The sequence below is a fragment of the Manacus vitellinus genome, unplaced genomic scaffold, assembly GCF_001715985.3.
Source record: "Manacus vitellinus isolate BGI_N305 unplaced genomic scaffold, ASM171598v3 scaffold_41_pilon, whole genome shotgun sequence".
Classification (NCBI taxonomy): Eukaryota; Metazoa; Chordata; class Aves; order Passeriformes; family Pipridae; genus Manacus; species Manacus vitellinus.
Genome location: NW_021940545.1, coordinates 5421598 through 5435692, shown reverse-complemented (window position 1 = coordinate 5435692; position 14095 = coordinate 5421598). Strand labels below are relative to the sequence as shown.

Here is a 14095-nt window from a genome sequence, read left to right as displayed (position 1 = left end):
GCAAGTGGGTGACTTGCAGCCCTTAGACACAGTATTTACTGAAGGCATAAATTGTCCTGGTAAATAAATTGTCTGTCAGCCATAAATCTCCAGGTGCTCCTGGAGATGAATGCAGGGATGAAATCAGAAATGAGAAAAAGAAAAATGCCCCACAAACAGCAGCAGTGCTGATGAACCCACTGGGTTAAAGCTCAAGGATGTACCAAAACCCTTTCACCGTTTCAGAATTGCCAGGAAGGGTAAAATAATGCAGCAATGATCAGAAATGTTTTATCACTTTACCCTTCTCAGCCTGGCTGGCTGTGGAGTCACAGCTCCTTTTCAGGACAAGCAAACTCACTCCTTCCCAAAGCAGCTCCTCACAGCTCTCCCCTCCCCTCCCTGCTCCCATACTAGTGATGTCTGAAGTTCAACAGTCCCCCAAATCAAGATATTACCTACTTTTCCCAAGTCCTGCCGGGCTAAAATCAGTATGGAAGGATTCATGGAATTGTAATGAAAATTATTTCCATCGCTAGCAACATCTGCTGCCTCTAAATTTATAATTAAAATGAAATCATGCATGCAAAAAGGGGGGGAAAAAAAAAATCAATAAGCTTCCATTTTGAGTTTTTTTTTCCCCAATGTTGAAAGAAGTTATTTGATTAACTCTGTTTTAACCTGAACATCTGGCAGCATCAGAGACGTGTCACGGCACCCACAAAAAAGCATCTGTAACTCTAAAAAAAAATTGTTTCTTTTTTGTTTTTCTTGAAAGCATAACAGGGATAATCCAGGAAATAAATCCAGGAAACATTTGGACCACAAAGTGCAAAAATATGACACGTTCTCACCGATTTTCTGTGCCTCAAGCACAGCAGGGTCTCCTGGGCAGCACCAACCGAGGGACTGGGACGGCCCCAACAAAAGCAAGGAGTTACTGGACCTCCCCTGCACTGGGAGTACCTGCTATTTTGATGTTCATGTGGTTGTCCAGCAGGAGGTTCTCAGCCTTGAGGTCCCTGTGCACGACCTTCCTGCCGTGGCAATACTCCACCGCCGACAGGATCTGCCAGAACTTGCGCCGGGCCTCGGACTCGCTCAGGCGGCCGTGGCTGGCCAGGTAATCTGGGGAGATAAGCCAGGCTTAACGTGGGCTGGACAGCCAGCAAGGGCCCTGGAAACAAGGGGTTCCCCTGGAATAAACAGCGCTCAGAAGGTGTCGCAGCCAAACCCTTTTTCCTCCCGCCCTGCCCTCGGAAAGAATGGGAAACACCCTCCCCAACAACGGGGGAAAGAAAAGAAAACAAATAAGAGTAAGAAAAAGCTGATGCGTCACGAAACTCTGCTCTGCTCCTTCTTTCAGAGCTGCCTGAGCAGTATTTTCACAGTGCTTGGAATAACTGGCTTCACCCACCACGAGGTACTTCAGGCTTGGGGCTGCTCAGTTCCCGCAGGCTCCACCCCACACTTCTCCCTCTGAAGCCTCAGCAGAGGCTGCACAGTGGCTGAAAGTATTTATTTTTTTGTTTTCTGGAAATAAAACAAGTACCCCTAGAGTGCCCATCCTGACCTCCCTCTTGTCTTCGTTGCGTCACAGGCAGAAAAGAACATTTTGTTTTCATATTTGATTACGTTGTAAAAACCAACGTTAGCCCTGAAAGCAACAACTCCGTTTATGCTCAGGAACAAAAACAAGGGGAGCAGCAGCTGGGTGAGTCTTGACAGAAAGAGCTTCTACAGTCAATTCTATTCTTTCTCTTACGAGCACAAAAATCAAAGAATCAACTGTTAGGATGGGTTTGGAATTGCCTTTGACATCCTATAAAGAATGGCCAAGGAGCAGCAAATGCATATGGATTTTATACCCAGCAATTAATTGTATCTTCTAAGCCACTTGTGTGACATCAGTGATCCAAGCAGGATCATCTTGCCCAACACAATACCAGACCTGGCTTTGTTAGCTTGTGTTTTAGGGGATTTTTAATTAAAATATTGTTTGGGGGCTTTATAACTGTCTGCAATATTTTCATTTAAAAACTTTTCTGGTTTCTTCAGGATAAAATCTGATCCCTGGAACCAGCAGGTCTGAAAACTCTGCTCAGAGCTTCTAACCTACCCAAGCCTTCAAACACTTTTCAGCTGGTTTAACTTGGCAAAGCACAAGAACAAACAAAAGCCTGGCAGTAAGGGGAGATCATAATATTTGCAAGCTAAATATCATTCAGTCACAGAGTGACTGACAAATCATATGATATCAAGGTGAAGTCAGATATCAAAGGCACAAACTAAATTACCCTGAGCACAAGCCAGCTCTTTAAGCTGTTAATCCATCATTTGTTAGCAATGCAGCAAACAAGTTAATGAATCCAAGCTGTCATTTTGCTTTTACGGCTCTGGCCTGTCAGGACTCATTTAAAGACCCCAAACCAAGCTGGCCCTTCAGTGTTTCACCAGCTCTGAGTGGAACAGGCCATTTGTTCTGAAAGCACCCAGAGAGGGAGAACCCAGCACATCCCACCAGGGCATGGGCCCCGTTTGTGCATTAACCAGTGTGCAAACAGGGCAGGCTGGCACTGGGATCCAGGCTCTGTGCCAGCCCCTGGGCACAGGAACCACTCCAGGACAGCTCAAACTTGCTGGAGACATCCAGAACGTGGGTCCTGCTGGAATATGTGTGTGTAGAGCTCTGGGTTTTACTGGACAGACCCCTCCTGCAAAGGCTGAAGCAGCAAAGCCACCTCTGCCAGGAAACCTCCACATTTCACCCCCTTGGGCAAATCTCAGCCTTGTGTCACCCTCTGCCTGCACATTTCCACAGCAGGGTTTGGATTTTTTCATTTGACTATAATGAAACAGAAACCAGAAGACACTTTAGGTTCAGCTGGATCCACAGCAGGGCTTTTGTCCCCAGCTCCCTGTCCAGCCTTTTCAGCAGCCCAAAGTACAATTGTTTGCTGGACAATTGAAAGATTAAGGTGTATTTACTTCAAAACATGTGACTCAGGCATTGCCCTGCAAACCCAGTGGTCAGTGCTTTAAGATGCAGTCCTTCATTTAGGTTTGTACCCGTGTGAAATTTGGAATGTTAAAGCTCTGTTACACACCAAAGTGAGCACAGTGATGGTTAATGAACATGATTAAGGGCCTGCAGAGCTCAGAGAGCAGTGGGGGCTCAGCCTGGAGAAGACAAGGTGCAGAGGGAAACCTCATTTTGTGTATAAATACTGAACAGGAGGGAGGTGGCAAAGCCAGGCTCCTCTCAGCTGAAGTGCCCAGCAAAAGGACAAAAGGCAGTGGAAACCAACTGAAACACAAGAAATCCAGTCTAAACCTAAGGGTTCTTTTCTCTGCAGGTGGTCAAAACATTGGAACAGGATGGCTTGAAGCTGTAGCCCCCATCCAGGGTCCTGAGCAATGAGCTGCAGAGCTGGACAGTCATTCCCTACAAATCCCTTCCAACCTTCTGTGAGCTGGGTTCAGGTTCAGGCAGGTAAGACATCCTTCACCAGTTCAAGCTCAGTAAGGAACAAATAATCCCTTCTCAGGGGATTTCCCTGTATTTCCAATCTTATGAATGCAGCTGGAATTTCAGAGGAGGAATCTACATTAAATGTTATAAAGAATCTTTATCATTAAAAAAAAAAACCACCTCAGTTCCTGTCTGGCTCTGTTGAGGGAGGTTTTTGTGCTGAAATGGTCTAAAAAACATCAGAGACTGTGTTCTGTTCTTGGGTCACCAGGACTAGTTATGAAGGGAACCTCACCCTCGGTAAAATTTAGTTTGAGGACAAAAGGACACGACTTGGGCTTCCCCAGTGAGCAGGACAAAATCCAGTGCAGAATTCAGGTCACTTTGGTTAATCTGTGCATCAGTCACTGCAAGTTTGCAAGAGAAGCACTGGGAAGAGTGTCAATGGAACTGCTGCTTTTTTCTTCTGCACACCCAGAGCACACTTTGCATGGTTACTGTACATATTTAATGTAGGAGTGTTTGCACGTCTGGCTGCTGTTTTGAGTGAGAAGTGTTTTCCCAAATATTTACTCTCCAGATCTGTAAAGTCTTGAGCACAAATGAAACCTTTTTCATTCGTGTGTTCTGCCAAGTTAAAAAAGATATCTTTAAAAGCAAAGATATCATCCAAAAGGTGACAGGATTTGAAGGGTTGGGGCTGAACACATTATTTATTGCAGTGACATTAACTGGGGAAAGTCATGGCTACACAAAACTGCTGCTGAGTGGGGAAAATCTCCCTGAAGCAGGTCAGAAACAACCCTGCCCATGAACTATCAGCCAGCACCACGAGGGGATGGTTTAGCAGAGCTGAAAAGACTCAATGAGGTTTAATACCAGGCTGTTTAACACCAAAGCCTGACAGGGCACTAAAAGAACATTAACCAGTTACCAGCTCCTGACCCCCACACCTCGAAGAACACGTCACAGTGTCCTTAAAGTATCTTAATATAACAGTGGCAAAGACACCCACAGCAGAATATCCCACCCTCAATTCCAGAAGCCACTCTGAGAAATCACTCCAGTAAAGCAGAAAAAAAATTATGACTTCAGACAAAAGTGCACAGAAATATTAAGTCTCCAACAACAGACCCAGAAAGACCCTTAATTACTCAGTGCATTAAAATGTTGAAGATGAAAATATTCCCTTGCTTACCGAAAATTTCTCCATTTTTGGCAAATTCTGTCACAAGGTACAACATGCTTTTGGTCTCCATCACCTGTCCATGAAGAAATCACACGTGAGTGCTTGTGGGAAGAGCAAGAAGCAAAAAAACCCACCAAAATGGATCCTTATTCTTTCTGCTAAAGATCTGGAAGCTTTGCCTTGCACTTGGAGTTATCACCATCCTTCCAACTGCACAAGGTGTGCAAACAGCACAATCAAAATATTGACCCAAAGGGAAAAATCCTCCAGTTCAAAAAACCATTTTGGATTTACCTTGAGCACAGCACAACCATTTCAACACATTTTGGGTCTCTTTCAACAACCTCAATGAAACAGTCCAGCACAAGCTGTTCATGGACAAGACCTCAGTGAATTTGGTCTTTGCATTTTATTTGACACGAGACAACTCAAACTCCTGGTGGGAACCCAGCACAGTGATGGGCACGTGATAAAAGCAGCCAAGTGGGACAATTTGAAGGCTATTTTAAAAATAAACTCACCTGTCAAACCTGCATTTTTAACCAGCCAATGCACTAACAGTGAAGGATTAAGCACTGCATAATCATCACCCCCCTCTTTAAATGATCTTCCTGATCTCCAGGCTTAATTTAACTTTTCTCAGTCCCTCCTCTCCCATTTTTGTGTGTTGCCATTCACTCAGAAGGAACTGTGGAAGATATTACTTTATTTTATTTAACTCCTTAAAGGTCCCTCTCTGCTTGGCAGATCAATATTTTATAGATCAAATGCCAGTTCCTTTCACATAAAACAAAGTTAAATTGGGATCTTCATCTTTATCCAGAACTCCACCACCACAGCTCCAAGTCCTTGTGCTCATTTTTCCTTTGGAGATGTTGTCAGATGACCTTAAATTCAGAGCTTTAGCACACCCAGATCTCTGTTGAGCCAGGTTTATTTGAAGCAAGGGTGTGTTATCTCTGTTTGTTAAACAGAGCCCCAACAGGGAGATCCTAAAGGGAGTATCTCAGGAAAGCCTTAAAGGCAAGACTGAACTGGAGCAGAAATGCCAGCAGCCCCAAACAGTTCACCATGTGCTGCAGGGACAGGAGATGAAACAGAAGAGAAACCACTACAAAACAAACCCATATTTTACTGCACAAACTACAGGCACTAAAAATAAATAAATAAATTAAAAATCACAATTAAAAAACCTTCAAAATCTTTCACTGAAGAGTTCATCCAGGAGCAAAAGAGATGGGGAGAAAGGGGAAGAGCCACCACTGCCCCCACCTGATAGAGCTTTATGATGTGTGGGTGATCCAGCATCTTCATTATCTGCACTTCCCTGTAGATCTTCTCCAGATTCACAGCATCCAGCTGAGACTTGTCAATGATTTTTATTGCCACCTGCAGACAAGCAGCAAGAGTGAGATGAAAACTCCCCAACGTTTTCCTCATTAGTTTTGTCCTCATTATACAGGGGGACAATGCAACGGCCCCAGATGGCTGGGGGGTTTCTTGGAGTTCAGAATTTCCAATCCCACACTAAAAAATACAGACTGACAGCATTAAATATGTCAGAAAAAGCAGGTTTTACATGGGATGGAAGACACAGGAGCCAGTGCTCCAGGTGCTCTTGTATCAACAGCAGGTAGGAACAGCTGACAGGGACAAAAACCCTCTTTAAAAGCCTCTTGGTGTCCATTGCTGGAGTCCATTTGAATCCCACAACTGCAAAGTGATATTTTAAAGTGAGAAAAACTGCTGGCTCAACCCAAATCACCAAAACATGGCGGTGGATCCACGTGGTTTCAACTGTGACATGTTTAATTGTTAATTAGTATGCAACTACAAAAGGACATCTGCAGTTTATCCCTTCAGAGAAAAAAACAACAACCCAACTCTACAGATCTATTTATCAGTCAAACCTTGGAAAGACATCTCAGTTAGTTCACAAAACACATCTTGGTCCTATTGACCTTGGTTTTAATTACCACCTGCAAAGGGAAGGTGACTACACATGTTTAGGAAGTCTCAAACAGAAGACACTCAGAAAATTTGAACCAAGGAGAAAATTTGAACCAAGGAGAAAATTTGAACCAAGGAGAAAATTTGAACCAAGGAGAAAGCAAAAACATTGCCACTCTAAAAACCATGCAAAGGATGAAAATACTAAAGAGTGCTGAATGTATAAATGGTGTTTATTCACCCTGAATATCACACTATTAGTGCTGAAGCAGGAGCAAACAATGTAAGTCACACAAATGCTCCCAATTATAACAGCATTTCACAAACTATTGAACATGGGAGACAGCTGCTGAGCAGGAGACAAAATCCACAGGAGGTGAACCTCATTATCTCCAGTAACACTGATTAGGGACCCACCTGAATTCACAATTAACTATTTATTGACTTCATTTCACTCTGCTTTTGCTCCACAACCTCTTTAGAAGTCCCTTGTCTCCCTCATCCAACAGGAAAATAAGATTCTGCTATGAGTGATTAAATGGTAATCAGGGAAAATCGGGTTGTGAGATGCAGGAGGCTCTTTTGCAGAGCTGAAGCAGAACAAGACTCATCTAAAACAGACCAAAAAAAATTTCAAAAGGCAGCTGTGGGATTTTCCTTTTAAACAACATCTAAAACTTTTAAGCAATTTTTAAAAATAATGTAGAACTCCCTAAAACAATTTTATCAAGAAGCAATAAACATTTGTAAGAATGTTGTCATATGCAGCCATTAAAAACAAGCAAAAAAGGCCACGTGCTACACATTTTTCACCATTAATCACAAGTTATTGCACAGCCTCTATTCTTCATCACATGGACCAGTGATGCTCAAGGTGGTAAATCCTAAAAAAAACCAAAATTACAAGTCTCCCTTTGAAAGTTTCTGCCTTTGGACTACGAGGACAAAACCCAGGCAAATCAAGCACGTTGATCCTGCTCCTGTTTGTTCCCCCCCATTCCAGTCCTATTCCTTCCAGCTCCACTTGGGGTTTGCATAAAACTAAAGTGAAGCCACTTTCTCATTCAGACATTCTGCCCTGATGCCACCAGGCAGCAGAGGATGCAAATAATCATTCCTGCAGCTTTAGGGGGAAAAAAAACCCCACCACAACCCCCTCCACACACCTTTCAGCCTCCCCAGCCCAATTTAAGATCACACCTCATAAAAGGACTTCTGGTTACTGCTGATTTTTTGCAGGCACCAGTTCTGAGCCTGAGGAGAAATCACTTCCCTAGAAAGCTCCAGAGTGTCAAAGCAACCACAGCAAAGCCACTGAACCCCAGATATCAGGAAATATTTATTAAAAACAACCCCTGTGTCCCATTTCTGCCCTTCCTCTAACTCATTTTACCCCGTCCCTCTGTGCTCAGCCAGAGGCAGGAGCTGCTTTCTCCTTCATCCTCCTCATCTCTGCATTTCACACCCGTTATTTGGGGTTTCAGAGGGCTGGAACCTGCTGTTTCTCCCTTAAAAACCAAAGCAAGGGTTCCTCTGGAGCAGTGTGACATTCCTGTCACACAGTGGTGACACACCTTCCACACCAGGAACAAGGTATCTCCAGTTTGGCACATAAAAAGCTCCAAAAATCTCCAGCATTTTACCCTGAACTCTGCACTTCCCACCTTCCAACAGCAACAGTTTTTAACTTTGGTTTCCCAGATTAAAAAAAAAATATCCACTTCCCTAGAAAACCCAAGATAACTCATTTGTCCTTCTTCCCTTTTAAAGATTAAGTACTTCCAAATCCACTCCAGTTCCTCAATAACAAGTGCCCACTGCAGTTTTATGTTCTCTGAGGTTAATGATGCTCTGCAACCATATCATGTCAGTTCCTAAGAAGTGAGCAACTTCATATAAATAAAAATAGAAGTATGCAATTTCATATAAATAAAAATATAAGTATGCAATTTCATATAAATAAAAACAGAAGTAAGCAATTTCATATAAATAAAAATATACGTATGCAATTTCATATAAACAAAAAAAGGGCTTTTCTTTTTTTTTTGTCTTTACACGGTTAAAATCCCTGAGCAGCTCTTATTTCCTGAGCAACCACCAGTAAAACGTGATTAGAGGAAAGTAGCGCTGAAAAAAAAGAATAATAAAGAAAGAATGGGTGATATAAGTTTGGGAAGCACGGCCACAGATCCTGCTACAACCTTCACTGCACTTTCTGGCCAAGAGCAGTGAATCATGTTCCACTGTTTCCTACTTTCTTCCTTTTCCAGAAGTTTCCTATCCCATCTCCTGGCTCGAAATAAAACAGCTCTCCAAGGCTGTTGAAAGACTGAAACCAAAACCTTCTTCAGGAAAAAAGCAAGTCTTCAGGGCACACAATCACTGGGAGCAAAATGGCTCCAGAAAAACCCTCTTCCAAGAGTTTGGAAACTTTTCCTTCCCTCTCCCCAAAGCCACAAATAAAAACTGAGTGGAGATGCAGAACAGGTCACAGAAGGTTAATGCACAAAGTGACCTCCTGTTGTCCATCCACACAGACCTCCCCAAAATTATTACCACTGCCATGTGTCCAGGACTTGGAGGAAAACTGCCACAGGAATGTTTTCACCCAGACATCACCAGATAATCCTGACAGCACCGTAAAATGCTCTTTATTAACACAGCAAACACTGAACTCCTTGAGAAATCACATTATATGTTGGAAAACAAAGTACTGGAGCACCATGGAACGAGCCAGTGCCTCAGAAAACCACTTGCTACCTCTGTTATCATGTTAAAAGGTGAATTTTGTGCTGCTGCATCCATAATCTGTCCAAAATTCCCAAACAGGACTTCTGGAGCTGCATCAGTCAGTCGACAGCCACCACCAGTGGATCCATAAAGGTGTGTGTTGTGTAACCACAGGTACTTGAAACAACCCTAAGCACAGCTCTCTGCTAATTAGGAATATCTTACTGGAGCTACAAACTAAGGAAGAACAAACTGTATCTCAAGTTTAAACAGGTTTTTGGTTTAAAAAATCCCACCCCATTGCATCAAACCACTATTTCTCTTATGATGTGGAGTTACTTGATACCATTCAGAGGGTTTTTTAACACAGTAAAAACCTATTTGAAGGAGAAAAAAATTTGCTTTTTGCAGCCCTTGTGCAATTCTCAGCGTGCATATTATATATGTGCACATTATATATGTGCATCTCCTACAGGAGAAGCAGCACAGGAGCAGCTGCCACCTCTTCTTCCACACTCAAATGCAGATTAAACATCTCGAGTCTATTCTGCATCTTTTAACTTTCACACATCCTGCCGGGGCCAGAGAGGATTTAGAGAGAAGAAGCACTTGGGAATGCTTAAAACTCCAGCCCCATCTTTCATACTGATGTGAGGAGGAACAGAGCACTCAGCAGCTCACTCGTGTCCATGAGCTCAGCTGGGTCACGATGACAGGAAAAGGGATGTAATTCTTAGAGGTGGAGAAGCTCCTTCAAGCCCTGGAACAGTTTCCTATCTGAAAGAGTGTGTTTTGTTCCTAAATACACAGCTTGCCAACAACTACTAGCAACAGCTAGAAACAAACAACAGAAAAACCCCGGCCAAATATCAATATATAATATTAGCACAAACTTCTTCTGACAAGGAAAACAGCAGGGGGATCCCATTCCTTCCCTTCCCCCATCACCAGTTTGTGCTGCTCAAAGGGTCACATTCCAAAATATCTCTGCAACTTTCGTGATTCCCACTAATTTGTAAAATATTAGGGATAGCACATATTTCCTTCCCTCTTTTACTAGCCTGGAGTTTGCTCAATCCTCATCTGACATCTGGGAATTGAAGCTGCCAAGAAGTGAAGATGAAATGATTGTCAAAGAAGATGAAAGTTCTTCTGCTCTTCAGCTACTCCAGCTTTCAGTTTTCATTGTTTGCATGTTATTCATTTAATTCTTCAAAGAAAAAAAAAACAAACAAGGCAAAACCCAAACACTCCAAACAAAAAAAAAATCAAACCACAACACAACTTTTCTCCCCCCAAATTCACATCCAAACTGTCCCTGCCTGTGTCCCACCCAAGCACACCTGATCAGCTAAACTGCTACCACAGTTCCTATCAGGAGCTGGGTTTATTTTTTTAATTTTTATTTTGCCAGAGAAAAATACAAAGTCCCTGTAACCCAGCAGGCAGCTGGAGGCAGAGTGTGATCCACGGGGACATAAAGAACTTTATTTTCACCTGGGGAGCAACGCCCAGTGTCCCTCTGGAGGTGATTAATCCTTGGGGGGTGTTGGTTACAGAGTTTTGGGGGTGGGTGGGGGGCACAATTCTCTCACAGCCTATTCACAAAGACCTGCCTTCCTCCTGAAAGTGCTTTTTCCAAGCAGCACCTTCACCTATTCCAAGAGTTTTCCCATTATTTCACACGTCACCCTATTTCACCAGGAGCAAATCTCCCTCTTCTTCAACTTTCTGCTCCCAGTTACCTCTGTTCTCTTTTCCTTTCTCCTTCCGAGGACGGAGGGGGGGGGAAAAAGAAATAAAAATCTGTCGCTTATTTCCACGCCTCATTAACAGAAGTTACCCTGGGATCACAGGATTTCTGGGCAAGAGGATAAATGAGCGTGGCAGGAAAGCACGTGCCCTCCACTTCACTGGCAACAAACACTCCAACAAGCAAAGCAAAGGTCGAGGGCAGCCCTGGCCCCCCTTTGGGGCACCCTGAATGGACTGGCAGGAAAAAGAGTCAGGCACCACCTCTATTCCCACAGATCCCCCCCATTTTCCTTGACTTTCACACTTCTCTTTGACTGATTGTGCAATTTTAGGAATGCAGGATTGACCATGAGGTTTCTGACTTTGCACACCCCATCCACCAGCCCTGGCTGCTCTCATGCCATTCTCACCTGTACTCTGCAATTCTGTGTTCCTACCTGCAGGTTTTCCATAAAAAGGAGGGATTGTACATCATCTGTGGGCACTGACGTTCAAGGCAATAAGATCCCATCCTTTTTAATTTGATGGTTATTGGCTGGGCAGAGTTGTGTAAAAACAAAAAAAGCAAATATTTTATAGGTCGGAACCACACAAAATACTGTTTCAAAATACTGATGCCAAAAGAGGTTCTGAATGTAAAGGGTTTCAAATGGGAAGGTTCAGGGGAAACTCAGGCAAGGAAACAGTCCTTTTAAAACAGCTTTTCTGAGCAAGTCTCAGCAGCAACACAGCACAGACCTTCCTGCAGCGAAACACAAGCACAGCCTTTCTAAAAAACTGAGTATTCTGCCCCTGGAATTTTATTAAAGGCACAGAGAAATCAGCAACTCAAGAAATTTAAGCAATAGTTCAGAACAAGCTTGAAATACGACCTGCCTTCCATCTGGAGACATGAACAAGCAGGACTTCCACTTTGTGTGCCCAGTGAGCTAACAATCAGATGAGGTGCTCCAAACTGGAAGTGCTTTTTCCAAATAGTATTTGGCTGGAATTTATTTCCTCTGACATCACCAGAAGTAATCTTAATAGGGTTCCCCTTCCTCAAAGGCCATGTAAGTACTTCCAGCAACTAGCTCAGCAATTAAATTCCAGATAAACACTCCTGCATCTCTTGCTGCAGAAATATGATGCAGCTGCACTAAAAAAATAAATAAATAAAAAAATCAAAGACCTTGACACAAACCTCCAACACAGGCAAATCTGCTGTAAAAATCACACAGAAGGTAAAGAGGCTTCAGACTGGACAGAAAAGTTGGTTTTTAAAAAAAAATAATATCATTATTATGTACTAGAATGGACTGGAATTCAGCAATTTCTTAGGACATGGGTGAAATAAAAATCATACCAGAGTTGAGAAGCTGCTGAGTTCTAAGTTTTCTGTAACCTTTGTTATTTTGAACAATGCTAAACAAACATACTTTGTAAAAGTACAATACAAATAAAGATTAAAGTTCTCACCCCCATCACAGAGTCTGCCAAAGAAGAGCAAGTGACAACTTAATATCTCCAAGTGAAGCCTTTACAAGTTTGGCATCTGGCAACAAACTTGGGAAGGGAACACTTAACACTGCCAGGGCTTTGCTTGGCTCTTCAGGAACAGCAAGGAAGGGCTTAAAAAAGAACTGAGTCTGTTATGAACTTGAGAAATAAGAAAAATTGCTGTTAACCCCTGGGATGCAAAGCCCATCTAGCCCTGTGTGGCCAGAGCAGTGTGAGCACCACGGGTTTGCTTCCCTCAACTGAGCATTTCTCCATTCCTGCAAGGAATGGTTTTGCCACACGAGCCCAGGGCGATGAATAAACTGCAGGTCTGCTCGGTTTTCACTTTGCACTTCAGGAAACATTTTAATGACTTTTGTCAGGCACAGAGCAGCACGGCAACCTCTTCTTCAGCAAACAATGAAAGCAGCCAGAACACAGGCTTACAAAAACCTCACCTCTAGGTGTAGTGACTAAAACTACCTAAGAGCAACATATAGGAGAAAGCTGATCTTTCAGAGCCATTACTCTCACCAGACACCTTCTTTTCTTTTTTTTTCCCTTTTAAAGTGAACACGACCACATTTTATCCACCCAGACTGACAATCATTTTTGTTGTAGGTAAAGCACAAGGTATTAACAATAATCACCGGGTAATACACGGGGGTGTTAAACAAAGAGGCTAAAAATGGTTGAATTTGGTTAACTTGCAGGATGCTGGACGGAAGGATTCAGGACACACACAAGTTCCTCTGCTGGAACGGATAACCCAGGGAGGGAGAAGCTCTGCTCATCTGCAAGCAGCGGCCGGGTCAGGACACCGGGACAGACCCAGGGCAGGACAGCGGGCACGACACAAGGTTTGAACCTTCCCTGCTCACAGGGAGAGCTCCCCAACTCACCCAGCAGCCGCCTGCCCCGCTCACCCCGAGGACGCTCGGGGTCGGGAGGGTGCCATCCTCGGGGTGACATCCTCGGGGTGACATCCCCGAGCACTCGCCCGCGGCCTGAGCCACAGGGGCTGGGAGGAGGCGTTATCCTGCCCTTCCCGGGCAAGACGAAAGCAGGAAAAACCAACCCGGCTGCTGCAATAAAATAAAATATCCCCTTCGCCGCGGGAGGTGCCGGAAGGAGGGACAAAAGCGGGCGAGGGGCGCGCAAGGGAATACCCGGCTCCGGGGGCGGGTACCCCCATTCCGGGGCCGGGTCCATCCCCGGAGGGGTACCCCCAACCTAGGGCTGGGTACCCCCAGTGCGGGGCTGGCTCCATCCCCGGAGGGGTACCCTCATCCCGGGAGAACACCCCCATCCTGGGGCTGGGTACCCCCGATCCGGTGCTGGCTCCATCCCCGGGGCAGGGTACCCCCATCCCTGGTAGGGTACCCCCATCCCTGGTAGGGTAAGCCCATCCCGGAGCCAGCGCCACCCCCGGAGGGGGTACCCCCATCCCTGGCGGGGTACCCCCATCCCTGGCGGGGTACCCCATCCCGCGGCCATCGTCCAATCCCGGGGGGTACCCCCATCATGGCGAGGGCACCCCC

The 14095-nt window shown here is 44.4% G+C and overlaps 1 protein-coding gene across 1 annotated transcript in view; it reads right to left on the bottom strand.

Annotated features, from left to right (window-relative positions):
- SIK2 (salt inducible kinase 2) overlaps positions 1 to 13540 on the bottom strand; it is a 31218-nt gene extending 17678 nt beyond the window's left edge. The window contains exons 1-4 of the mRNA XM_008928933.4: positions 13457 to 13540; positions 5913 to 6029; positions 4650 to 4713; positions 946 to 1107 (exon numbers count right to left, since the gene is read on the bottom strand). Of these exons, the coding sequence (XP_008927181.1) occupies positions 946 to 1107; positions 4650 to 4713; positions 5913 to 6029; positions 13457 to 13540 (427 nt within the window). The remainder of the gene's footprint in view (positions 1 to 945; positions 1108 to 4649; positions 4714 to 5912; positions 6030 to 13456) is intronic.
- Between the last annotated feature and the right edge of the window lie 555 nt (positions 13541 to 14095).